The following is a 27,581-nucleotide window of genomic DNA, read 5'->3' on the forward strand; positions in this document are numbered from 1 at the left end:
ATTCTGTGATTCTATGATTATTATTCTCACAGAATCTTCCAAGACAATATGAAAACTGCATGAGAGTAGGTGGAAAGTATTTAAAGGAATATGGGTTTGGTTTTTCTTCTTCCCTGCACTCACTGTGGAGGGGGAAATAGTCCATGGAAGTGAGATTGTATAATCTCCCCCAGAGCCACCCCAAAATAACTTTCTTAGCATAAGTCCCCATCTGCATATTACATACGCTTGTTAGACATATACGGCTTCTAGCTGACATTGGCCAGAAGACAACACTGCATGGAGTAGTTTGTGCTTTGGCTCCCCACCACATGCTCACAGCTCCGCACTTCATCAGTGGGCTTTGGCGAGTAGACCTCACTTTGTGTTCATTTTTGACACCACAGCACTTTCAAATCAATCACATACACACTTATCTGGTGACAGGACGGAAACCCCTCTTTTCTCATTCAAGCCATTATTCCGTAGAAGATACTGATGCAGACACCATTTCAGCTGGAGATGTTAAGAGAACCTCAGAGTTATATCCAAAACTTTGCACCTGAATCATTTTAGATTTCTCTCTTTATTAGTAAATCATCTCCCACAGTTAAAAGGATCCTATATATTTTTTGTTAATGCTTGGTACACTGAAACATGCGATGAAATATGAGAAATGTAAATCAGTTTGTAGTAAGAGACCATGCCCAGTACCTATTTAGTGATATTTTTACTCCAGATTCTTATTCTTATCACTAGAAGCTCTGAAATTTTAAAGCCTTCTCATAATTATTCTTCTGCATGCTTTAGAAAAACTCAAAATATTTAATATAAAATTGTAGTCTTCAATCTCTCTTGCTTTCCTCAGAACAAGAAAATGGTAAGAATTAGGCTAGACAACTGGTTTTAATTTAAGTTAATAGTTTGTGTTTCAAGGAGAAATCCATGTCTCTGGCTAACTTTGTGATTTCATATGACCAGAAAGGAAGAAAACTGAAATTATGTTCCTACAAATCCTCAGTGCAAGTACCCAAATTAGTACTGCAAATTAAATACACATTTATTTTGAAATGTATTGCAAGAACTCCTAGCACCATTTTTGGCCTTCTGGGGTAACACACTAATAGCGGCCAACAGACCAATAACTGTTCAATGACTTCCATGATGACATTCTCATTATGGCCCAGATTTTGATATCATTAATCAAGCACCATCTTATTCCATGAATAGTCATCCCTCTGACACTGGCTGTCCAAATAAGGACCTATTTAGTGCAAGTAAGTCTAATACATTTGGCATTAAGTCAGAATAGGCTATGCAGACAGAAACTTTCAAGTTCACATGCTAAAAATCATGTTTAAGCACAGTTCTAGAGTATACTAAGTGCCAGGAATGTCCTTTGGGAATGTCCTTTGTTATTAAAGAAGTGTTAAGAGCCCTCATTACAAGAAAAAGGCCATAACTTGCAGAATCAGCCTTTGTGGACAGACCACTCAGAAATTCAGCATAAACTTAAATCTTGAACTTTAAGTCTTCTATCAATGTATAAATGAGTTACAATACAACAAAAAAACCCAACTCCACAGGATCTAGTTTACTGAAATATTCACTTCCCAGTAATTTCCACTGACATTTTATCTAATTTTTCTGTCCTCTGTGGATGAGCCATTCAAAGGTGCAATCTCACTGATGCTATGTAACTTCAAACAAGCTCTCCATTTGAAATTAACCTTTGTTCTTAGAGAAACTGCTTCTGTTATATAGACAAAGCCACCTTGGCTCCTTAGCCCCATCTTAAAAAGAAAGTCTGGCTCAGAGTCTGAGGTTTCTATGAAGGCACTGAAGAATAATTTATCCTGCACTATACCATGATTTGGTACTATGTCTTCCTAACATGCACCTGTTTTTCTTCATCTAAACAGAATAAATTAACTTCTCTGCATGTCATTATAACATGACAAGAAAATATTTTAGAACATTTTTATAAATGTGCACTCTGAGAATCATTTAGCTAATGATAAGGTCAAAAAACCTGGCCTTTGGGACGGACAGTAATGGAAGTCGCAGGAACCTTTGCCTCCCGCAGAGTTTCATTCTGAACCTGCACTCATTGCTATGAGCTTTCTGGTACCATACAACAGGCTTTGTAATGGTGTTGAAGAGTTTCAATGGATCACATAGGTGAAGCGGTCAATTTGTCTTCAAGTCAGACCTACAAGCCCTTGCAGGTCTTAACACTATAAAAGGTAATTTATTGTTACTGTAATGGCTGATCATTAATGGACTCAGCAGAAAACTACACTGCATTACAATAAAATATGTGTTTATATGTGTATAACTCTAATGACAGTCATTACAAGACCTACAAGTCCTTGTAGGTCTTTAACGCTTGTCCCAGACTATGGAGCCTTTAAAATAAAGGCTGAAACTGTGCATTTGTTTTAATCAGTTTCCCACAGGAAGCTACTATGCAAGGAAGAAGGTAAAAGGAATGTGCTTATTGTTACCTGGGTTGATAGACCAAATCTCCCCAATATTCTTTGCTAGTTTATATTTCTTAAACACTAAAGGTTTCAGATCCAAGCAGATCACATTACTGCAGTCCAGCTGATAGGCCATAAATACATGTGTATGTTTAAAAAGATCATCATCACCCACAACAATAGGTGAGAAATGTGTAGCTATCCAGAGAGGAAAGCCAGCTCATAAATTTTGGTAAATGAAACCTGGTAACAAAGAAGAATCTATTGATGTTCATGAGAAATTGAAAACCTATGTATGTGCATCCTCACCAAAGAAAACTGCACAGTTGCTGTAACCTTTTTGAACCTCATGGCCTGGTTCCAGGTTGTTCTGAGCACAGAATATTAGCCTCAGTGAAACATGCTTGAGTATTGAGGTTTTTTTTATTTTTAAAAGCTCAGTGAGAATATTTGACCCTAAGAAATTGCTGGCTCAGATGCACCCAGGATAAGCTTCTCCATATTAGTTACGCTTCTCTGTTCTTAAGAGGAAAAGGAACAAGGCAGTCCTCTTCATCCAGGAATGATACAGATTAATCAGAACTTCTTTTTGTAAGCTAGGAAACTTAATTTGAATGCCTTCATGCAGGATGATTTAAAATTCAATCCCATCAAGGATTGATGGAGGACCAGTGTTATGAACTTGGAGTGTTCAGATGTGCTGCTCACTGACAGATACAGATGGAGCATAAGTAATATTAAGACAGTGCAGAGCACTAACAAAATCCTACCACTTAATTTCCAGAGTTCCCAAGCTCATGTTTTTTGAGTCTTTGCAAGACTTGTATTCCTTCTATTTTATAACTGTCCAAGGTGAACATAGTCTTAGGCAGATCCTCAGCTACTAATGGTGAAAGAAAAACACTGATTTCAGGGACTAAAGTCTCTATAAGTCATCACCAGGAGAAAACTAGACATATTCTAATTTGTTTCTGCTCTAACATATTATACAAACAAACACTGAGCACCGTACTTTTGCAATTGCTCACTCAGAGCCATGGCTAATTTATTGTTCTGATGACTTCAACACTAAAATGTGTACCCATCAAGGGTCAGCCCAGAAGTCATTTAATTAGGAACTATAAATTCTATAGAAACTACAAGGTTTTTTTAGAAAGGAACAATGAAATTGGTATGGAATAAAAACCTGTCAAGACAGAAGCAGTGTGACACACAGACCACTACAGTAAACGGAAAACGTACTTAGGTTGCAAAGTATTTCTGTACCACAATGAAGTTCCCATGTGCATACCCAGCACAAAGCCAAAAAAAATAGTCTACAGGACATGAAAGGCTATTTCTGCATTTATATTTTAAGTAGAAATATTTAACTAGTGATAGTCATGCCAAAGCATAAGGATATCTCATGGCTGGAACGTACCTATAGGCCCACCGCAATCATATAGTTAAATTCACTTCCAGAAGAGAGATTATAAGAAATTATTGTAACATCCTATAATGAGGAGATTCATCCATGTTAGAACTGCTCAACTGCAGAAAAAAATAACCATATTTTTCTTTTCACCAAACTCTGTTGAATAAGGGCCAATCATAGAGCCTAACCAAGGGTCACGGGGTACCGTGGGCTTCACAACACGATCCATGGCTCATAGTCACCATGTGACAGAATCCTAATCACTTTGCTGAATTAGAACCACTTGCTTAGCAGCTTTTGCAAAGACTATAGTTGTACTAAGGAATTGCAAAGAATTTTACTAAAGAACTTCCAAATTCCTCCCTGGAAAGTTCTTGTTTGCTTGTTTCTTTTTGATGCTGAGATGCCTCTTTTTAAAAAGATATTATTAAACTTGAATTGCAATTAAATATCTGTCTAATTTCATGCCATGGACACATAAAGACCTTAATTACATACTTTCTGAACTATAATACAATACTATACCATCTTTATATACGTATTGTATACATAGTTTCTCAAAAATTAAATGCATTTCTTTGAAAATCTTTTTATAACATTCAAAAAATAAGATGTTTCAACTTTTGTGAGATCTACCGCACTAACTATAGCAACTTTAAACCTGACTGTCTCTTTGTAGACTCCACATTCGCCTTTAATTAAGGTCTGCCAGACCACAAACTGTAGGTTCCCTTCATTGAGCAATTCTCTTCAGATGCAGAACAGCCAAAACTTATTTTACACAGAATTTTGTATTCGTTTGCTTTCCCACATCACAATCTGCAGTCATTTTAACATTTTGCAGTGCAAAGTAAATATGGACCTAACTTACCTTCCATGTGTTCCACATAGCAATACACATCGTAAGTTTCATTAGGAAAACGGCGCCCGTATGTTCTGACTCCTTTCTTTCCCATTTTATCTCCAAAGCAGCCAATTCTTGGATGTCTAATTGGATACCTGAAATGCAGCATGCTCATATTTATTATTATGATAAGTCACCATTTTACGGCTGTACAGGCTAAGCGTATCAATTTGGGGAAACTGTGTCAAGGGATCTTTTAAATGTCTCACCTAACAGTCTGGTCAGACAACCAGCCAGCATCACATTGCTCAAACCCATCTTCATAGGCTGCTTTCAGCTGTTCTGGGCTTGCTATGACAGCACCATTGTCCATACAAGTCTGCTGAGCTTGCGTAAAATTCAGAGTATACCTGCTGGTTGCTGCACGATAGTGAAATACAACACCTGAAGAGACAAAAAACTTACATTAGCGACACATTTTGCATTGTTTCTGCAACCATCATCATACTGTAACTTTACATAGTTACTGTTACAACGCCAAAAACAGATGGGTACAATAAAAAGAGTAAAGGCTAAAAGACATGCTATCATATAAATGGTGTCTCCCCCTCTAGTGGCTGTTACCAGTAATTATATAAACCTTTCGTTATTAATAGTTGGTGAAATTATATTCAATGTACACACAGAAAAAAAAGTAATTAAGACATCTAGGCATTTTCACTGTGGTATTACAGAAAATGGAGATCAAAAGGGAGCATGAATGCTAAAATATGATAAAATGATATCACATAGTTACCCCGAATCCTCCAGTTACAAGGTCTGGGTGGCTAGTTGTATTGCAGGCAAGGTTGCTATGTTAACAGCACTACCTGGCATGTTGTCTTACTGGCCTACACAACACATCCAATTACAACTCAAACTGCACAACCAGACAAGACTAAGCACATCTGATCCTTGGAAGAAGAGGGCTTAAAAACAGGCTTTCAGAAAGAGCCAGCTGACACTAGCTGATCTGTCTAGAAGCCACATTCTATTTTCTATATATACATAATCTGGCAACAGCTGCACATGCACACCTAAAACAAACTATAAAGGGCACTCTGAATGGCAGAAAACAGATATTCCACCTTGCAAAATCACTTCCCCCCTATTGTCAGTGTCTTTTACAGTTTAGCATCAATACGATGTCCCCTGGTGATCTCTGAAAAGTAACATTCAACCTCACTTATTGCACTCTAAAATCTTCAGAAGCATTGCAACACCATAAAACATCCACTACACAGAATGGCTACACAGCAAGAAAAATAAACCATAAAATATTCCTTTTCTCTGATGATTTTATTAGAGTACTTCGTGATGAGGAAATTACATACTGTAATACAGTTTGGGAAAACGGTGGTGTTGTAGCAATAACGAATTTACAAGCCTTTGTTATTATAGCATTGTTAAAAGATAGAATAAGTCCGTGAACTAATGAATAAATAGAAATAAGGGTAACTTAGCAAAATATTGATTCAAGAGTTTCCAACATATTTAGAAATACTTTTTCTCATGAAGTCAAATTCAGTAAAATTTTGTCACTTATTAAAGGCCAGGATATGGCAAATAAGTATTTTTCTTCTTGTTGTGATTCACCGAGAAGGTTTCTGAAATTAAAATAGAATATATTATCTGAAACCTACTCACAGGTAGGTTAAACCTCAAACATCAGACACCGATTTTATCAACGCTACTACCAGAGAAAGAGGAAACAGAAGAAAAAATGCTAGGAAACCCCACATTTCATCATTTAATATGGAGTCACACACCAGCTGCAGCCACTAACTGGAAGCTTACAGACCACTAGCATCCCCATAAAATGCTTCTGCAGAACTGCTGACAGAACCCAATGGGAGCGGTGCTTCTTCCAAGCAACGACGTAATTTCAGCTTCATATGGACACAAGAATTGTTTGGCAACAGTGACAAGTGAAGAATACACCCTGAAAAATAATGGCTATGTTTATATTACTAAATTAAATATTCCAGGTGCCTGCAATTCAGTCATTAAGACTGATAAATCGTTAGATTAGTTCACTGCATTATTTGGCCCAGGCCCCGTAACACCCTTCCAAACAACTTCCAGACTTCAGGAGGTAGCAAAGACCAGGGACAACTTCCAATATACATGTTCATCCTGTGCGGGGAGACACAGAAGCGTAACAGCACGGATGGGGGCCACACCACTGCAGACAGGCTGAAGCACAGCCTCAAGCACATTTCCTTATTGACGTGAACTGTCTGGACCAGGAGGGATTGAAAGGGATTGTCAGAGAGCTAACTTTACTAGCTCCTCTGCCCCTGCACTTTCTCTGTTACAGGAACATTCTCCATTGCCTGGCAAGGACAAAATTACATACCATTTACACGGTCTTAAGTTGTGCAAAACTTTTTTTATACACATAGGTATATATTTTGATATATGTGCATGTGTGCACATTTTGGCTTTGTGTACACTAAACAACACATTCCTTTACCACATGTTCAACACAGAGCACTACCTCACAGCATAAAAAGAGTTAGGCAAGAACAACTAATTTTGCAATTTAAAAGCTTAAACAAAATTATTATTTGGACTTTTTTTTTAAAAAAAAGCACTATAGTATACAATAAAATATTTATTTTAATGTATTCAGAATTTAGTAACATCGGTTAACACTGTCAGCAAGTTACCTGATGGTATAAATGAGCATTACTATATTCAGTGGTACAGCACCAAGTAAAACTGTGAGTTCAAGTGACCTGGTTGGTGTTCTGGGTCTAGAAATAAGAAATCATCAAGTTTTACAGAGCTCCTAACTGAAGCACATAAAACATTTACCTTGAATCCAAAGTATGAATCCATAATATTCACAAGCTGGGCATCTGGCTTTACTACATGTTCTTGTTAAATATATGCAAATATTTTAAACTTTTTTTTTTTTTTGGTAGCATTGTTGTTTCCATAGCATACAATATTTGACACTGATTCTGTAACTCAGGGTCAAAGTAGAAGCACCCAAGTAGATTAAGCATTTTTTTCATTCAATTTTTTGTTCTAATCTTAATTAAAATGTATTTTATATGAGTTCAGATTAATTGCCTCTTTTTTTGTTGGGCAATTTGGTTTTGCTTTGTTTTGGTTTTTTGTCATGGCTTTACTGATGCTATATGACTTCAGCTGAGCACAAGAGCCTTGCTCCTCAGTACAACCACAAAAAGGTTCATTAACTTAGCAGGAGATGGCAACATATTTCCCTCAACTTGTATTTTTTATAAAGCTTCCTACTGATAAAACGCACGAGCATATTCTCCACAACCAGCTATCTCACCTCTTCTTTCTTCTGTCTTGGAAGCAACAACTGGCCTTCCTATCTGGTATAAGTTTGGGATCCCTGTGATACCTGAATAAGGAAGGACTAAAGAGTTAATTTCACTGCCAATTTAAAGTAGCTTTTGCAGTGCTGAGAAGAGCCTTCGGTCATTTGTAAATCCTGGAAAGGAACTTGGAGAATGCTTTGTTCTCCTCACCCTGATCCAAAAGGTAAACTTCACCTATTCTTAGAGTTGAAGGCTCTTCCATTTCCAGTGAGGAGCTAATGGACATAAAAGAGCCTCCAAGATGAATGGGAAGGAGGACGTCAGTATGTATAAGCCTGTGCAACAGCTGCAATAATTAGAAGACCCCCTGGGGCTAAGAAGATTAAAGTGCGGGACTTTGGTTGTTTCAGTTAGACAGAGAGACGGGCTAAATCCATTGTCCGAGTTTTTGCACTTTAAAACATTTGTAAAGGATTTTTTCTCTTTGTCTATTTCCTCTGTGACAGAAAAGGCAAGAAAGGAGTTGTCCTAGGAACGTATAAAGCAACTGGAAAACAGACTACAGCAGTATAATGTTGTCACTGAACATCTGGCAAACAAAGTCAGTGTAATTACAGGAAGGAGTAGCAGCATCTGCAAGAAAAAGCATTCTCAGGAAAGTAATTTGTAGCATCCAAAATTCACTTTTGAAAGAGAGAATCTCTTTTAATCATTTATCTCTGCCTTAGAAAATGAAAACAAAGTATTTCACTTCTAACAGACTATGACTTCCACGGGTAAGACCCTAGTTCTGTGGTTGCAACCTTTGGGTTGCAACTTTATTACTTGCCAGGGTATCAGTGCAGCAAAACCTCGTGGGACTGCAGGGGAACGGCTCCTGGTATGGCTAATAGGTTACAGTTCGCTTACACTAGCAAGCTCACACTGCTGCAACCTGCCCTCCTGGAGTCACACAAATCCTGAATTTCAGAAGCTGTCTCACACAGCAAAGAACATCTAAAGAGAAAACAGTATGATGGCAGTGGTTGTTATTCTGTTAATTTTTACGTTCAAACCTTTACCACTGGGGTGCAGACCCCTGAAAAAACACCCAACCCACTGCCAAAGCTAACGCGCAGTTTGGTGATCCTCTCTGTCTTTAATGCAGAAGACGATTTACATCACAAACACACGCCAAAATAGAGGTTACAGGACTGAGCATTCTATGAAAGGAAGGAACAGGGCTGCATTTTCAGCTTCCTGCATGAATAATTCATCAGCGCTCGTCAGTCGAGGTCTTGCACCCACCTTCTGACCTCTGTATCTTAGGCTTTGGCAATCTGAGAAGCACAGGCTGGCCTTTCCTCGCAGGAGCTCCCTTGCACTGTTCCTCGGGAAATTCTCATGGTGGGGAGATGAACGTGCACACCGGCACCTCTGCTCGTCAGCCCAGTGCTTCCTGCTCTCCAGAGACAGAGCCTGCTTGCACTAACTCGCATATTACTCCTCCGTGAAAAATCTTTGCACTCATCCAGAGAGAGCAACGCAGCTGCATGCAGGTGTACATGAGCTACTCTGACCAAACTGGTCCAGATAAGGAAAGCCATTGACGATGAGTTTAATGGTATTTTTCTCAGGGGAAGGACTTCTTTACTACGTCTGTATTAATATCTGAACACACAGTGGGGTCACCTGGCCCACCCGGTTATCTCTGCACAGCAACATACTAGGTCACACAAGTGTCCACTGAGGCCAAGGCACTGCTACTTAAGTTAAAATTACTTTTAAAAAACCATACAGCCTCTCAGAACTGTTCTCATACAGGGAAATGGCCAACATCCCGAAACAGGTTTAGCCATTAGTACTGGCCCCTCTGCCCTACCATTCTGCGTATGAAGGCATGCCACATGCTCCTGGTCTCAGACATCTCCCACCCAAGGTCCTCAATCCAGCCTGACGCAGAAATCCCACCAGCCTGCTCATCAGCTGCCAAGTTCCCACTCCCTACGTGAGGGAGTGGGCAGCTTGATCAGAACATTTGCTTCCCTGTTGCTGACGTGCATTGCACACAGACCCTGGGGCTTTCTCACCCGGAAATAAATGTCTCTCTCCCAACCTTTGATGACCACTACACATTATGTTCTTTGCTTCCCAGCTACAGAAGTCAGAGCGAGATTCCTTGGGATCCATGATGTAGGAGAGTAAAACACAAGTTTAAAAATGCAGCAGCCCATGTTAATTTAGTTAGCAAGGAAGCATGGAAGTTCAACATCAAGATGCGGTAAGGTTTCAAGACAGATAAGTCTAAAACATTAAACAAAAGCATCTCTTCAAATGCCATACTTAAGAGATAATGAAGGGGAGTTCTGGCTGCAGAGAGAATAAATCAATTAGGTTGTCAACACACAATCTCTGAGGGCTAACAACACAATTGAGAGGCATGTTCCCACATTGGAAACAGCTCCCATTTATTATCATCATAATGCCTGCAAGAAAGAAGAGTTTGCATAAAAATGAAAATGTGAATTACCATCTACTCTTCTTCCCTAATTGCTGCTTCTTTCCATTAACAAGGTCAGTATTTTAAGCCTAGGGTTTTCTTTACTAGCTTAAGGAAAAAAAAAAAAAGAAACCAAACAAAAAACTCTCTCAGACTTCCACCAGAATCAAGCAGAAACTATCAAAATGAGGCCCATGAAAACAGTGGTGTCCCAAAATGTCAATAAGAAAAGCATAAAGTACTGCCATTATTGGTAAAAAATATTCACCAGCAACATATGAAGAGTGACAAAACTGGAAGGATCTCATTTGCCACTGAGATCCCTTTGAAGCCAACCATCTCCAAGGAGAATAGCTAAATAAATAAGCTCAAATGAATGGTTTGTTCAGATTTTTTTTTTTTTTTAATATGCTTGGTCATGGATGGTTTTTATTACTGCCCAATATCATAGCACCCCAACAGGACAAGGAGTAATGGGTTTAAATTGAAAGCAGGGACATTTAGATTAGATATCAGGAAGAAGTACTTCCTGGAGAAGGTGGTGAGGCACTGGAACAGGTTGCCCAGAGAAGTGGTGGATGCCCCATCCCTGGAAGTGTTCAAGGCCAGGCTGGATGAGGCTTTGAGCAACCTGGTCTAGTGGAAGGTGTCCCTGCCCATGGCAGTGGGGTTGGAACTAGATGGCCTTTAAGGTCCCTTCCAACCCAATCCATTCTATGATTCTATGACTTTCCCACATGAGATCCATAGGACTATACACAAAACTGATTCAGCCTTGTTAGTAACATGAACACAACTACTCTCATTACCCTAGTGAAAACAGGGCAGTTCAGATGTAGTTTTAATGCTGGCAGTTTAAACAGAGTCCAGATCAAATTATTTCACCTCTGTCACAACCTAGTGATGCACATACAGGCAAGCATTGCTCAGTGGATAGAAGCTACCACATTAAGTCACATCACCTTGGTGATATCCCTGAGCTCCTAGCGAGCAGAATATAAACAGCTACTGATACCCTAGATCGGTAACGACCAAGTTAGGCACAACCAATGCCTATAGGTTGTGCCTATAACCAAAGCAAAAGCACAGAATTATGGCAGTTTCCAAGCCCCTGCTATTCTTTAGAACGATGTTATATGTCCAAAAAGGATGCAGTAGAAACATGCAACACAGAGACAAAAGCAATGTGGGTGATTAAACATGTGTATCTTCCTTGTGAACAGTAACTAACTTTACCAGCTGTGGTTAAGTGGTGGCTTAACCAGGAGTCATCTGTGGATACTAAAAGTTTACATATATTCAAAAAGCAAATGGGGAAAAAAAATTCTGTGCAGGATTGTCTAACATAAAGCTAACACCTCTGCCTCAGAAAATCCATGGCTGACCAGTCTCTGACAGCAATAGACCACACAGAGCAAAACAGCTACATTTGCCCTTAGGGATCAGCTATTGCTGCTTTAATTGGAACAGGACATTGGGACAGAATGACCTTTTGTCCGAAATGGTACAGACATGAGTTTGGTTTTTGCCTAGTTTGCGACGACCATAAATTAGTCAAGTTGACTATATTAAAAACACAATCTTCTACTCAAACCCTATATAAATAATCCTACAGCATGGTAGGATACAATGTTGAAGCCTTTTGAGTGAGTCAAAGCACCAAAATACAGGATTGTCATGGTCAAAGAAGGCAGTTTTGTATTTACATTCCATCTTCTTGGTAAAGCTAGTATACTGTTCATAACATAAATCTGACTTCTTTGAATTTCAAAAGTTCATTTGGCATCTAAAAATAGCCAATTGTCTCAATATTCACATCCAAATTATCAAATTTGTCCATTGTGATAGGTACACAGAAAAAAAAAAGATGCACAACTACACAAATCTTTTGTGGACAGTCTTGGTCTTGAGACTCCAGCAAAAAAAAAAAAAAAAAGGCATTAAAAGTTTTACTGTTTACTTTCAATGACAAATACCAACTACTCAGCTTGTCCAGTTTAACCTGCATAAAACTACATGCTACAGACAAAATTATTCTTCTTAGAAATACCATTTTTTATTCAGAACACATTCCATCACTCATAATATGTTATTTGATTCACAATGGGTTGAATAGCTGCTTTATATTTCTAACATGCCTAAATGAAAGGCTAGAAATAGCAACTACAGTCATTTTTTTATTATTAGTGTTAGCTCTCCCAGTTAACATATTGCAAAGGTTCATTTGAAGAACAATGCACAGCACAGCTGTCTGAGCTTATCTACCTGGCTTCAATGGTGTTGAAATGTGTTTTCTTATTTGAAAGTTTCAGATGAAGAAACGTATGTAAAACAAATGGAAATCCTGAAAATATCTAGAACTCAAGTCCTGCATTGGTTAGAAATACCCAAGCAAACTAGTACACAAACCACATAAAGTTATCATAATAACAAGAGAGCAAATTTCACCTACTTCAGCAGAACAGTGCAGGTAAGTTCTGGCCTACTTAATAAATTTCTCAGAAACAGCAGAATTAAATTAGAGTTAACACATGTAACAGTGTTGGCACTTAAAGAAATAGATCAGTGTTTCTTTCTGAAGCATTTCTTACCACACCTAAATTGCCACACGCATGGAATTTTTGCAGAAGTGTCCTATCTTCAATAAAACAATACTGCTTCAATTTAGGGTTAAGCTATATGATCAAGCAGTACTACCTAAGACAGAATTAGCTCTTTTTCTGCATACTTTTAATCCACTGAAAAGCTAAAGCAACACATGGCTGCTCAGTCCTCAGAGAAAAAAATGCTACACAAATGCATGTTTCACTTCTGATGAGCATAAAATATGCAGAATAGCAAAATGGGTGATAGTTTTCCTGGGACTTCATGTGTTGCCCTGCAAGCAGCAGCCCCAGCTCTACCCGGAAGAGCTGACCAGAGCACAGTGCTGAACCATGCCTGCCGCCAGCTCAGAATTTACCACAATGAACATGGAAAGATCTCCCACACCATGCTAATAATGGGCAGTGAATAATGCACAGAGTGTACAGCAGATCACGTCTCTCCAGTTGCTATCACTTTAGGGTGCAGATTCAAAAAGAACACACAACTGAAATAAAAAACACATTAGTCCCAAAAGTAATTTGTTTGTGTGCTTTTTTTTTTTTAATAAAAGATCGAATCACACAAAAAGAACAAAAGGCATAAAGCTCTACTGAAACAAGAGAAGATGATTTGAGCAGCAACATTCACATGAAATCTTTTTGAGTCTGATAAATGGATTTGTTTCCTTAACACAGAAAATAGCAAATGGAGTGCAGAAATGACACTAATAATGCTCTTTCCCATTTGGGTCAAGATACGGCTTTTTCCCCTCCTGAAATGTTGACACTAAAGTAACCAAGGAAAAGAACAGCTACAGAAAGAAAGTGGAGTGTGTAAAATTTTATTTCAATTAAAAAATAAACATGATCAGCTCATCTCATTGCAGAGTTTGGCAGGAACACTAAGTACAGAAGCTGAAGTACTGCCATAAATCAGGAGATTCTTTACTATAGTAAAAATATGCTGCTCCTGGATATATAGTCAAGAGAGCATTTGAATTTAAGAAATGCAAGGTGCACTAGTTACTGAAACATATGTTCAAACCAGGGTTGCTTTTGCCATTAGGACGAAACAGTTTATTAAGTTATATAGACATTAATGGTTGCACTGATTTACTGTATTTTCAAACTAAGAGCACACCTTCAAAACCTTTCATTGAATCAATGACAAAAGATCATTCAAGTTAGACTAAGCATATTGGAAGAACAATGCATTATTAAGCTCACCACCAAGAAAACAAAAAAAATCTTAGCCGAAACCATAATTTCCAGCAGCAGATATTAATGTTTGCTTTGGGATTCAGTCATTTAAGTAAATACTGAACTTTCAAAAAACACCTAAGTGCAAAGGAGTGCAAGGCAGAGTCTAAACAAAGGCTCAGGCAAGCTGTACACCCACACAGCACAGTGTTGTTCTAAGCTCACACAGTAATTTGGGTCCAGGATTTGCATGTACGTGGCACAGAGCCTGGGCTAATATGTCCTGCTTTCAGCACAGTTTGTTAGCTCAGGCTCAGAGCCAGACTGAAAGGGCTATACAGCACCAGCCTTTGTAGCAGTCTCTGCTGTATTTACCATGCTGTATAAGCAAGGCCATAGGAGAAAAACACCTATAGATCAGGTGCTGCTTTTGCCACTTGCATGCTTTTGAAAGCCCTGTCTCTACCATCTCTTTACATGTACACTTCTCCCCCCTCAACGTTTTGGAGGCTATTTCCTTACAGTGATGGCAAGTAAACTCTTAGCCCTGCATCATCCATCCCCTACTTGCTTTCCTGCAGCTTCTGCCAGGTAGGTTTCCTCCTATCTATTCATCCTTTTTTACTGGGACAAAAGAAACTCTTCCTTAGTGCTTGATGTTCCTATCACAGAAAGAGTGGCTCCCAGTTTTGTTGGCATTATGGTTTTGTACATCAAGTGGCAAGACAGGCCAGCCACAACTCCAGTAGCAAGGCAGTTGCTTCTTTTCACCCTGCACAAACAAAAAGAAACTGCCTCTGCCTGACAAGTCTGTCTTCCTGTAAGGACACCGATGTTTTCAGACAGGTATAGTACCACAATGCACACCGGGTTTCAAAAGGGACAGTATGAGAAGGCTTTACAGGTAGCTCCTAAAAAAAATAAAAGCCAACCCCCACAAAAAAACACCCCAAAACCAAACCAACAAGTAAAAGATGGAGCTTGTCTGGCAAAAGATATAAATCCAAAGTATCACACTACTTTGGAAATAAGCAGACAGCATTTGTTCCAGGATTCAAAAGTAGCCTCCTAAAGGTATGAGAAATGAGAAAGACATGAATTGGAAAAGAGTCGTAAGAATAAATAAAAGACAAAAAGAATAGGAAGAGTGAACAGTTAAAGAAAGGGTAGATTGCTAAGGCAGTCCCTTAGATGCTCTCATCATCATTAATTACTAACTTTTACTGTTTCAACTGGAATCACTGGTGACTACAAATGAAATAGGTAACTTCTTACCCTCAACAGCCAATGACACGATGCCTTGTGTGTCTTCAACTCCGTACATAACATCACAGCGATACACCCCTGCGTCACTTGCTCGCAGCTTCGAGAAAGTCAGCGAAGCATCACCAGTCTCCTCTGAATGGGTCGGAACAGACACTCTGTCTCTGTAGCTTTGACCTATTTTGATGTTGCCGTTTTGGGCCACCAGGACTGTGGTTTCTTTTGCATCTTTGCCACTTTTATCCAGTTCCACCTTTGACCATTTGATTCGAAGATATTCAGCTGCATAGCTGGAGGCTATAGTGGGTGTGGTTGAAAAGAAGCATGGCAGGACTGAAGTTCCGGAGAGGGATCCCTTTACCAGGGTTTTTTTTTCTGCTTTAACTAGAAAAAAGGGAAAAAAAAAAGGAGAAATCATATTAGTGGAACAGCAAAATTGGAAACAACTGCATGTATGTGCATTATTAAATAACAATTAAATGTAAGACCAGAAATCATGAAACTTTGCTGATTTGTAACAGAACAGATTAATTTAAGCTAAAAAAGAGTTTGCACCAGTATCCTAGGCTGCTGACGGAGCCCCATGCTGATTGCGCAAGTTTAATTCATTGCTTCATGTCTTACTTTCTCCATGTGTTATAGTCACTGAGTTACTGGCCTTCTCTGGAAACTGTTTTGAAATTTTAGATGAAAAATGAACTGCAAGAGCTATGGGTTTTTTTACTGCATAGGAGGAAGAACACTCTGAGTGAAAGATGGTGAGTTACCCCGCATCTATTGCTGGCCAAAAGCATGCGTACAGGGGAGCAACTGACGCTCATACCTTGCCTTACCTCACAGAAGCTTGTTCATTTGCTCCTGCCCTAAGAGTAACACGTAGCCCACAACTTTGTATCCATGGCATCCCTTACTCCGTTATTCTTTCAGTAGTTAACTCTTTTTCACATACGTGCTGAAACAAAAGCCTGTCCAGTGAGTTTCTCCCAAATACTCATTCTTCTAAAGTTATTTCTGTGTAGCCTCAGGGACTTTAACACTGCAGAAATAAAGTCTTTCAGGATGATAAAGCAAAGAAGGAAGTAGAGTGCACAGAAAGTCCCTGCTTGGCTCAGACTTCACATGATAGGACCTTTATCATTTTTTGTAACATCTCCAGCTGCAAACACTTTACAGTGAAATGCTTCCATCTGACAATATCCTGAGGGGAAAGCTGACTACTGTTCATCCACTGTGCACACAGTACATGTCTGAAGAGAGGATTTCTGTTAGATTTACTTTTTTGTGTGATGTCATTTCACCCTACATAATGGTTTAAGATTAAAAGCTGATGCGCAACTGTTTCTATCTTCCCTCTTTCACTGTCCTGCACTCTAATGCTTTATGGAAGGTGGAACTGGCTGAAAATGAATTTGAAGTGAGTTAGGATTCATAAAGTTTAGAAATACACTAACTTCAAATACTAGCCACCAAGAGAGTGACACATGGAATAGGAGACACCAGCACATTAGCTATTTCTCTATTGTCAAAAATATCATCTCTCCATAAAGAGCAGAAGATTTGGGTGGGGGGAAAAAAAAAAAGAAGAAAAGCAAAAAAGGGAAAATTGCTCATTAAGTTGATCATTTTTAACAGACAGATCACTCTATACAGAATAAAGTATTATTAGTATTATCTAAAAAGGCTCAATACAAGAATAATCAGCCTGATGACGAAGGATTTAAATAATGAAGTAATAACTAGAAAAACGAACAAACAAAAAATGGACTGACCAAGGAAGACCCAGAAGTCTGAAAGGAAGTCTTCAGGTTCTTTCCATTCATGCCTACCTACTAGAATTTCTTGTGAATACAATGCAGATACAGTCATCTTGAGTGTATCAAAACTGATTAGACCACAGAGAGTATAACAAAAATGGGTAGTGCTGTGTCAGAATACCTGTGTTGCACCCAAAACTCAAATGAAAAGTTCACATGGAACAGCACTGTCTGAGCACCTTTACCAGCAAAATGCTCACTCTGTGATTCAGGCATGCTTTGAGATTTTCATTCTTCCATTAACTCACAGAGACTGATGATGATACAACTCAAATTGTCAAATAAACTAATCACTTCACACACTTTGGGCTCAGACCCAGCAAAGATCTATTTGTAAAGCAAGGAAAGGCAAAAAGAGTTCCAATATAAAACCGAAGACTGGAGAATTCAGAAGGCTTGAAGACAAGCCTGTAGAAGTTACTGAAGCCTAGAGACTAGCTCAAAACCTTGGACTGCATACACATTTCTTTAGGAAAAGAAAAATCCATTGAGTTTGGGTAGGATTTTTTGTTTGTTTGTTTTCTTGTCATTGTTTCTTAATTATTTCCATAAGGAAATAAAAACTCAGCCTAGAGTTGTTTGATTGATAAAAACTAGAAAGGTCTGATTTTATCCTGAAGATACACAGTACTGAAAATACATTGCTTTTTATATCACTTTTAATTTCTTGAAACTTCACTGAGTTACAGTGGGTAGAGATAAAGGAACAGAATGAATACTCACTCCTATCAGTTGGATGCCAAATTGCACAGGTGGGAGATTAAAATCAATCTCAAAATATTTACTATTTGTTATGATCTCTGTCATTTATATACATTACAGGAACTTCTTAAATGAAAAATGACCTAGTTATAATTATCCTGACTGACAGAATTTTAATAAACTTTTGAGAACGTTTCTGGTTATGAGTGATCTGGAGTATCAGCACTGAACCCTTAGGAAATTTCGCCTCTCCATAATTTGTGTCTTCACTTCAGCAGGCTGAAATCCTTGGCAAACAACCCATATCATCATGATATACAAACTAGATGTATCCTAAATTGGGCTACATCCCAGAGTAGGAGACCATGTAGCTACAAATATGCCCATCTAACCATAAGAAGCATTATAAAACACTATACAAAAGTACTCTTCATTTTGTCCAGGGGGGAGAAGAAGAGGTGAGCAGCTCTTCCCTACTGGAAAACAAACAAACAAACAAAGTCCTATTTGGCAATGAACAGTATGATTAATTGATGTTCCTGCCCAATTCCAAAAAGCTTGGAAGTTTTCTTGCAGCAGTACACGTTAGTCAAGCAGAATTTACTGGCCAGTGCAGAAAGCATCAATATCTTCTATGCATCCATATAGCTCCTTTGTTCCTTTAGCATTTTCCCTATCCTTATACTCCATGTTATGTCTCCTTTTCAACCACTACCAATGGTATGTGAGAAGTTACTCTTCAGAAGGGACATGGCAGGCAAAAATATGAAAAAAACACCCACCATTTTGTAACTGAAAACTGGGACACAAGCTCAGAAAAGCGTTTTCTTTCCAATGCTGGTTTATAGCATATCTCTACCTCACCATGTAGGGCCTAGAATAATTCTAACATCGTGTACTCTTAAATAAGAGTATGGTTTTAAAATGACTAAGCTGGTTGGCAATTAATGTAAGCATTTTGTTCTGTTTCTGAATAATATGTATCACTCATGCATAATTAATCTATTAGGGAAAAATACATAAACAATAAAGAAATAAAGTACATAACTAAGTCCAAATCACCTGGCCACAAACACATATCTTGGCAGAACTCCTAGAAAAGTCAATGGGAGATTTGAACATGATGATGGGACTACAGAGCTGGGCTGAGAGCAGCAGAATGCAGTCAGATCACAGGCAGACTCAGTAGACAGCGTACCTTAGCAGTTAGGTATTTTTGTTGTCTCTCCGTGTTTAAATATTAAAAATCTCCAGCATCAGACAGGCAGCAGGAGCAGAATGAAAACTTCTCCCACACAATGTCCTGACAGAAGACAGTAAGTTAGTCCCAACTGTTCAGTCGGGTCTAATTTACTGGGTAAGATTTTGCCACAACTTATTACTAGCTTATTTTCCTCCAAGCCTAAAGCTACAGCTACACATTTGTACCAGTTTATCAAGAGGACGGTGGCACGTGGCACACCTTTTCTTTAACAAAATTAAAATTCCAGTTTGGCTTTTCATGCCTTTTTTTCCCCCTAGCAAAACTACCTTCGGTCTTCCCAGTCTACCATTTCAGCTGCAAAGTCAGCTTGCTGATGACCCAGAGCTTGGTATCTTTCTTTTGAAGTGGGTGACAAACTACAGAAGAACTTCTTGATTGAAAATAAAGTTTCTTTAAAATTCTACATTTTTTGGTGTAAACATTGCAAAACTCTTAAAATAAAAATCTAAAGGGAAAAAAAAAAAAAAAGACAGAATTCTGCCCTTTGGTATTTCATTAAAAGTAATGTAATACCAGACCAATAGGACAAGACAGTCTGAAGAAAAAGATGCCCTGCATGAAGTGACAATGCTTATATGAGCAATTTTGCTAGGTAATTAAGCTTAACTGCACAGAACGTTGCTACTGAATATGCAGACAAAAAAAAATGCTTAAAGAATAAAAGTTTCTATTTATTTTAAACCAAATTTATGAGACAAAACATTGCATCTCATTTTTTAGTTCATCAAAAACCTGCCTAGACATATGGCATACTGCCGTGCCTGCCAGCATTAGTAGGCATGATCAATGACAGTATGTGTTCCACTAATCTTGACTACTAACACTGAACTTGAGAGAAGCCTTCTCATTAACCATAAATCTTTCAATGAAGATAATGATGAATTAAAATGAATGCACCACTTACACAAACTTTTATGAAATTCTGACAGCAGAAGTAACAGACTGAGACCCAACAAAAACCCTCGCTAAGTTCTTTACCAGGTGATTTGCGGTCTAGGCAAGCAGCATAAGAGAAGGAGCATAAAGTGATGAAGAACCAACTACTTTCAGATTCTGTAAGAAACTCGCAAGAAACCAGACAAATGTCTCAGCTGCAGAACTAAACATAACACATGTGGACATCACAGGCAGGTACACATGTATCTTATAGTACATATAGAACAAACATGATCATATAAGCTGATGTTTAAACTGGTGTATTATTTATATAACCTTGAAAAAACATATCAAACACTGCAATCTAGGGCATTTCTACTGTCTTACGGATTAGGAAAGGCTTTCACGAAAGCATACTCACTCATGACATGACAAATAGTGATTTAAAATGGGTAAGAAACTCCAACATTGGTCATAATCATGAAGTCCAGATTGTAAACTACAGTATCCTAACACCAGCCAGCTCAAAGTGAATAAATGCCACACTAGCAGCAGGACTAAAGATTGCTCATGAAGTTCTGTCATTAATCCTCCACCTGTACCAGAGCAAACAGCAAAGGTCTCGCAGAGGGACATTCCCATGACCCCAGAAGCTTACGCCGTATTTCCTGCTGCCTTCCTGACACACATCTTCTGAGAATTTAAAGTCTTAAAGGAGACATGCAAAACCATTTTTAATTTGCACTCAAAGGAAAAATACTTTTGTTGCTACATTAAATCTAACAAGCATGTCATACAAACATGGTAGGTATTTATGAATGTGATCATTCACAGAGATGGGAGTGGAAGAGAAAGCAAAACCAGGAATAATGACTAGGAGTGAACACACAAAATTTTGCAAACTTCTCACTTGCTGTGTTCTAAATTAAGCTTTGTTTTGTTTTGATTTAATATTAAGACTCACAGACTCCAGGATTTACAATTTTAAAATAACTGATGATTTTGACAGATTTTTCTTATAACTCTCAAAAGAAAAATTTAAACTTTCAGAAAAAATTTGCCTGAAAGCCTTCTAAAGGAAATACTGCCATCCATCATATTGAAGTGACTATTTAATTAAATCACAGGGAGTGATCCAATACATTGTGGTAATGGAAACATGGGAATCTGTGTTTTCTGAAAGATTTCAAGGCTTAGATTTTATATTCAAATTCAAGCTTTAAAAAAAAGTTCACATTCAAGATGTCTACCTCTTCAAAATACAGAGATATATTTTATTTTTAGAGAATTTTTTAACAAAGAAAAAAACAACTGTACTTGTAAAGACTGTGTATCAACTTATAACACTCACCCTCAAATGTTATTACACAAACTAACTGGCCTTGCTACAAAAGAGAAGGATGTGTGTTGATCCCACAGACTCTGTTGGATCAACTCATGAAGAAGTTTTTCATCTTTGTCTTCTCCACCATAGCCATACTTTGAACATATTTAATACTCTCTATGGCAAAGTATGGCCCCCAGCTTCACAACTAAAACCCATAAAGTTCACACTGTATTCTAGGAACATAAGCGTCTTCCTCAATACCTTCTGAAAGATGCAGACAAATAAGGTCCAGTTAGAACCTGGTTTGTATTCCTGAGAATCCCTTACCTGGACATTCATATGGAACTTGCCTAAGTACTAAAAATTGTACTCTGGAGACAACATGAGCCATATAAGAGGTAGTAAGATGTGAATTAAGTCAGGGGTGATCTAGAGGTGCTATCCCATGTTTCAGCCCTAAGGGTCCATCCCACTCCTCCCCACTTGCAGTGATGAACTCCCAATACCTGAATTCTGCCAGCGCTAGCATTTGCACAATGCAGCGATCTAGTCTGACCTAGTGGCAAAATAATCTACAAGAAATGCCGCATGCTTTCAAACAGGTCATTCAACTGATTCACCTGGCCCTATACCCACATAAATACTAGTGTCAGCACAAAGGAAAGTACAAAAACTAGCACCAGGAGATGGAAAAGGGGCAGGACTATTCTATCTAGTACCAAAATGTACGTGCAATTAGACTGAACATGGAACTGTGTTCTAAGTAAACATGAAGAGTTTCAATAGGTCACAACAGAAATGTTAGGTTTAAATTTCTTGTCAGATTTCTTTGCCTTATTTATTCTCTCTCCTTACATGTTCTCCATACCAAAGTTAATTTTCAGGTTAAATCCTATCTTTAGATCTCTCCTCATGTGGGCGATCTATTATCATTTACTCTGTTATGAAGCAGATTAATTATTGCTAGCAGTTCTTCCTTTTCCTGCTTAAAACACAAACTTCCACCTTAAAAGAAAGCTGTAACTTAGAATCACAGAGTAGTTTGGTTTGGAAGGAATCTTCAAGACCACCTAGTTCCAACCCCCCTGCCATGGGCAGGGACACCTTCCACTAGATCAGGTTGCTCAAAGCCTCATCCAGCCTGGCCTTGAACATTCCCAGGCATCCACAGCTTCTCTGGGCAACCTGTTCCAGTGCCTCACCACCCTCTCCATGAAGAAATTCTTCCTGATGCCTAATCTAAACATACTCGCTTCCCGCTTAAAACTGTTGCCCCTTATCCTGCTCAGGTAAAAAGTCTCTCTCCATCTTTCTTACAAGGACCTTTAAGTAAAACTAGCTTATCAAATAAAAACTTCCAAGTTCACACATTGCAAGTCCATGGCCTCTTCTGACAATCACTTACTTTTCCCCTCCAAATGCTTTGTCTGAACAAATCATTAAATGTCAGCTGTGGATCCAAGATCCATACATCAGTCGACACTTAAAGATATCTGACTACGTAAAAAAAACTGGAGGGAGTTAAAAAAAAAATTCGTGACATTTAATAACCAAATGAGTCTCATCCCTTCACAAATAAGGAAATGGAAGCTCAGTTTTAGTGGCTTGCTCCCTGCCTGAAACTTTGGGTCTGTTGTCCCTGAAGACATCTAATTGTCCTGGCCTGTTGCATGTTTAATGAAGAATGGAAGAATGAAACCAGTTTTAAGGAGAATGTGGTGGTAGGAAGCAGTAAAAGATGGTGCTCCCAACCTGCTTGAGGGGAAAACAAAAACAACCAAAAAAAAAAAAACAAACCCGCCCATGCCATGGTGTTTGGTTTTTTTTTTTTGGTGGTTCGACTAAGCACAATAGTCTTTTCCTTTCCTTTCCTTTATGTCACTTTGCTAGGAACAGTGTCCAAGCTGAAAAAGAATGTAAAAAAATACCTTTAGTTTTCCCAAAGGCTAAAATCGGTTTGAGTAATTCCTGGAAAGAAAAGAATAATTAAAAAAAAAAAAAACCCACACCCCACACACTACACCACTCAAGCAATATCTTTCTTTGAGGCTTGGGAAAGTTATTACCCTAATTCTGTGAGTCTGCAGCAGCTGTAGGGACCTTTTGCTTACTAAAGGCTTGACTCAGACTTTCAAATAACCATGGCAACCACACACGAATACATACTTTAATGTTAGCATGTAATCACCAAGAGAAGTAGTTAGGCCTCCTCCTTTCCACCGGAAGAGAAGACCTGCAGGTGCCCTAACATGTCCTTGCTCCAGACCCCAGCAGCCAAGAGACCTGGCACCAGGCTAGCTCATGGCAGCCTCCCCCAAGAGGAGGCTGGCAGCCAGACTGCCCACTTCAGAGACGTGTTCCCAGCTGCTCCAAGACAGACCACAGAGTAAAGAAGAAACTGGGTACTGGTTTCCCCTGTATCCCACTTGCACTCAGCACCCTGAATACAGAGAGGGTGCAAGCTGTGACCTATAGAACCAAAAGGCTGTTGTGGCACAACATACATGAGCACATGCATTGAGACTGACTGGGAGAGATGCCAAGTCAGTATTCATGTAGCCCAAAACCTTCTACCTTCCATTCCCCACTTTTGCAGCCTGGCTAGGCCTGTCTCAGGAACCTGCTCCTGCTCCGTCCATGGCACCAGGCTGAACACCTCATGGAAGGTGTCTGCCCTCCACTAACATTAACCCCGCCATCAGCTCTTGCCTCATCTACTGCAGGGAGCTCCACAGTGGATCATGGAAAATGAAGGTGTGAGACATACCTGGTCAACAGGCCCAACATTTCCAAAGCACACATTAAAGTATTAAAATGCATTCTTGAGTATTTGGAGAAGGCAATCTATTTGGCTTTATCCTATGGCACTTCCTTTATTACTACTTGAATTATAGTAATGGCACATACAAACCTCAGCAGACATCAGACAGGTATGTAAAAACTTGTGAAAAACATGCCTACCCATCAAGAGTTTTCTGTATGAATCAGTAAGGCAATGAGGAGAACACAGACACAAAGTTAGATACACAAGGCAGCAAAAAAAGTGGCAGCGGCATGACCAGAAAATGAATCTCCTGAGCCTTGGAAAGCACCCTACCAATCAGACCGCTAAAATTAATTTTAATGCATGGTTCTGTGTATGACAGACTTACCTTTATGTAGCATATATGTTAGAACTAATGTAGAGTACATCCATAAGATAGTTTTTATACTTAACAACATCTTGACCTACAAATAAAGAACAAAGGAGTAAATGGTTAGTATTGCATTGTGTCCTTATCAAGTGCTGTAACTCAGTACACCAATATTTGTAATTGATGTTAGCAGCAGTCATCTACTTAAAAAAGCTGTTAAGCAGGACAGTGGATAATTCTTAACGCATTGATCTTCTGTCACTGAGTTCACAGATTTAAATTTATTCCCATACAGTGGTAGGAGTGTATTAGTACAATCTGATGACTTTTTCCTTGTGTGGTGTTGACAGTTCAGATCCAACCTCTTTAACGTAAACTCCCCTGTCATTTAGCAACAGCTAACAACCCAGTTCATGTCAGAAGGGGCTCCCATGACAAACTCGTGTGTATTTTGATGGTGAGTCAACATCCATTCTATGATCATTCCCATCTGCAAATAGGTTGCCAGATGATGTCCTGCTTTCAAGATTTCTCCATACAATATTTTATGGTGGAAATTTGTTTTAATGACAATGTGTCCCTACTGAATACAGACTCATAATGAGTTTCTGGTTATGGAGTCTAGAGCGATACTCAAGACATGTCAGTTCCCTTTGGTTTTGATTCTTGCTGGCTTTACATGCTCCACCTTCTAACAGCTTAAAAGTTCTCCTCATGTATCCTGTGTGCATAACAATATACATTGCATATTCATAATAGCATATCTTCATTTTTATTCCAGTTCTTAGTTACACATGTTGAGTCCGTAAATATCCTTAACATTTCAAAAGTATGCTAACAAAAGCATTACAATTCCCATAAATGTGAACTGTTATAATGAGTTTATAAATAGTCCCTCTTCCATACAGTTACACATATGTACTACGTAGCCAATGTAAGAAATTACTTTCAGCAACAGCTTGTCAAACACTCCTGTTGAAAAATTTTTATCATAAAACCCCAAGTCTCACGATATTTCTGTCAAAATAAGCTACTTGAGTTTTTTACTTGTGCAAGTAACCTGAACTGATATCTTTTTCCTGCCCAAGAGAGATTACAGTTGAACTGTTGTAATGAACAGTGAAATAGAGATTTAATAGGTACACTGTGTTCCATAACTATGGAACTTGAATTGCACATATGTATTTTAGCATTTTTTACATTAACATTTTAGTTCTTTAGTACCTACACATAAATTTTTAGGGTTAAAACATCAACTAATATATTCACAAACCTCCACAAGCTATACTGAACAGGATAGCAAGACACACAGAGAAACATCTTCAGAAAATTGCTGGGGACGTGTCCGATCTCAGGAAAGCTTTTTCCGCAGCTTACAGCTGCAGCCCAAACTTCACATCAGTCTGTGTGAATTGGCATCTATCCTGCAACGGCTGAACAGTTCAGAAAAGATGCAAAACATCTCAAACCAAGCCTTTCTAATGAGGCAATCTCTAACATAACAGCATCATGTTAAAAATTCCCACCCAAAAGGGTTGAAAACCCAAGAGCTTTTCGTTCCTTATACATGGATGTCCAGAGCCAGCTGGTTACACTGGGAAACATATGCTGCAACCTATTCCCAGGGCGTGGGGGAAAGAATACAGCTGCTTTCCGTAGAGCAGACTGCACACTGCCAAAGACGCCTCATCAGACACCGTCCAATAGAGCTGAGTGTATAACGTGATATTACTTATTTTGCAATATCAACTTCATGCAATCTGCACTTTTTATGACAGAGTCTCAAAGAAGAACGGGGACTTCTTTGACTTCATTCAGTTTGAGCCCTATCTGCCATAACACTTTTCGTGAACACTCCAACACATACCACCAACACCAGCCGGGCAGAGTTTTATCTCTCCCTAGACTTACACAAGCCGAACTGTACGTGCAGAAAACAAAAGTGTCTATTTAATAGCTAACTTCAAAAATCTATACTATGCCCTGGTATACTATGTACACCCTAGCAACTCCCTGTAGAAGTGAGGAGGTTGCACAAGGTAAGAGCTGCGGACATCGAAATCCTTTTAATGCAATGGAACAGCTCTGAAATAGTCTCACATTTGCTTAGATAAACACTTAAATGATCCTCATTATTACACAACATTTTGAAAAAAGAGAGGTCACACTGAGCCTGCAGATGTGCAGAGACTAGAAGGCCCTTCAAGCAAAGCTTGTATCCTGAAGCTCCTGGAAGCCTCAAGGACCAAAACCACTGCAGACTAGTTCCTTCAGTAACACAAGCACCCCAAAGAGAGCACAAGAAGACGACCGACAGAATTCCCCGTCTTCCAAACTGGTAAATGCTGGACCCACCCGCAAGACAATGCGGAAGCTCTGGCCCTGTAAAGGCAGAGTGGCTCCAGACCTGCTTTTGAGACGTTCCGTCCACACGCATTTCCCACGCGTCACACACTGGCGACATCAACAGCTAAACAAGAATCTAGAACAAACTGTTTACAAGTTTAGTTTTCCGTGTTTACCCATACACTTTATCTCCCTTCTTCCCCAGAAGCCAACTTTGGCTTTTGGGTCCAGAAACAGGGGAATAAAGGAAATTTGCCAAAATAAGCATTACGGATTTCCATTTTCCTGGAAAAGTGTCTCCCAAACAGGGCTGGTTGCATGCTGCCACCACCACCTGCTCCACCGCACCAGCCCTGCCTGGTTGGCACACACCAATGGGAGGCCAGTTGCCCTCAGCAGCTCACTGCAATCCTGTCATGACAAGAGGCAGTGTACCTACTTCCACATCTGGCAAGACGACAAACCCTGCTGCTCTGCTCAGAGCCAGCTGAAAGCTCCGAACGTGAGGTTCTGCCCTACACGCCAAGCCCAGA

At 39.1% G+C, this 27,581-nt stretch overlaps 1 protein-coding gene across 1 annotated transcript in view; it reads right to left on the reverse strand.

Moving 5' to 3' along the window:
* Positions 1 to 4,747: 4,747 nt before the first annotated feature.
* LOC104509421 (versican core protein-like) overlaps positions 4,748 to 27,581 on the reverse strand; it is a gene marked incomplete at its 3' end in the record, with an annotated part of 25,135 nt that continues 2,301 nt past the window's right edge. The window contains exons 2-4 of the mRNA XM_010151355.1: positions 15,598 to 15,963; positions 4,990 to 5,164; positions 4,748 to 4,875 (exon numbers count right to left, since the gene is read on the reverse strand). Of these exons, the coding sequence (XP_010149657.1) occupies positions 4,748 to 4,875; positions 4,990 to 5,164; positions 15,598 to 15,963 (669 nt within the window). The remainder of the gene's footprint in view (positions 4,876 to 4,989; positions 5,165 to 15,597; positions 15,964 to 27,581) is intronic.

This window comes from Eurypyga helias, unplaced genomic scaffold (assembly GCF_000690775.1).
Source record: "Eurypyga helias isolate BGI_N326 unplaced genomic scaffold, ASM69077v1 scaffold8305, whole genome shotgun sequence".
Taxonomy (NCBI): domain Eukaryota; kingdom Metazoa; phylum Chordata; class Aves; order Eurypygiformes; family Eurypygidae; genus Eurypyga; species Eurypyga helias.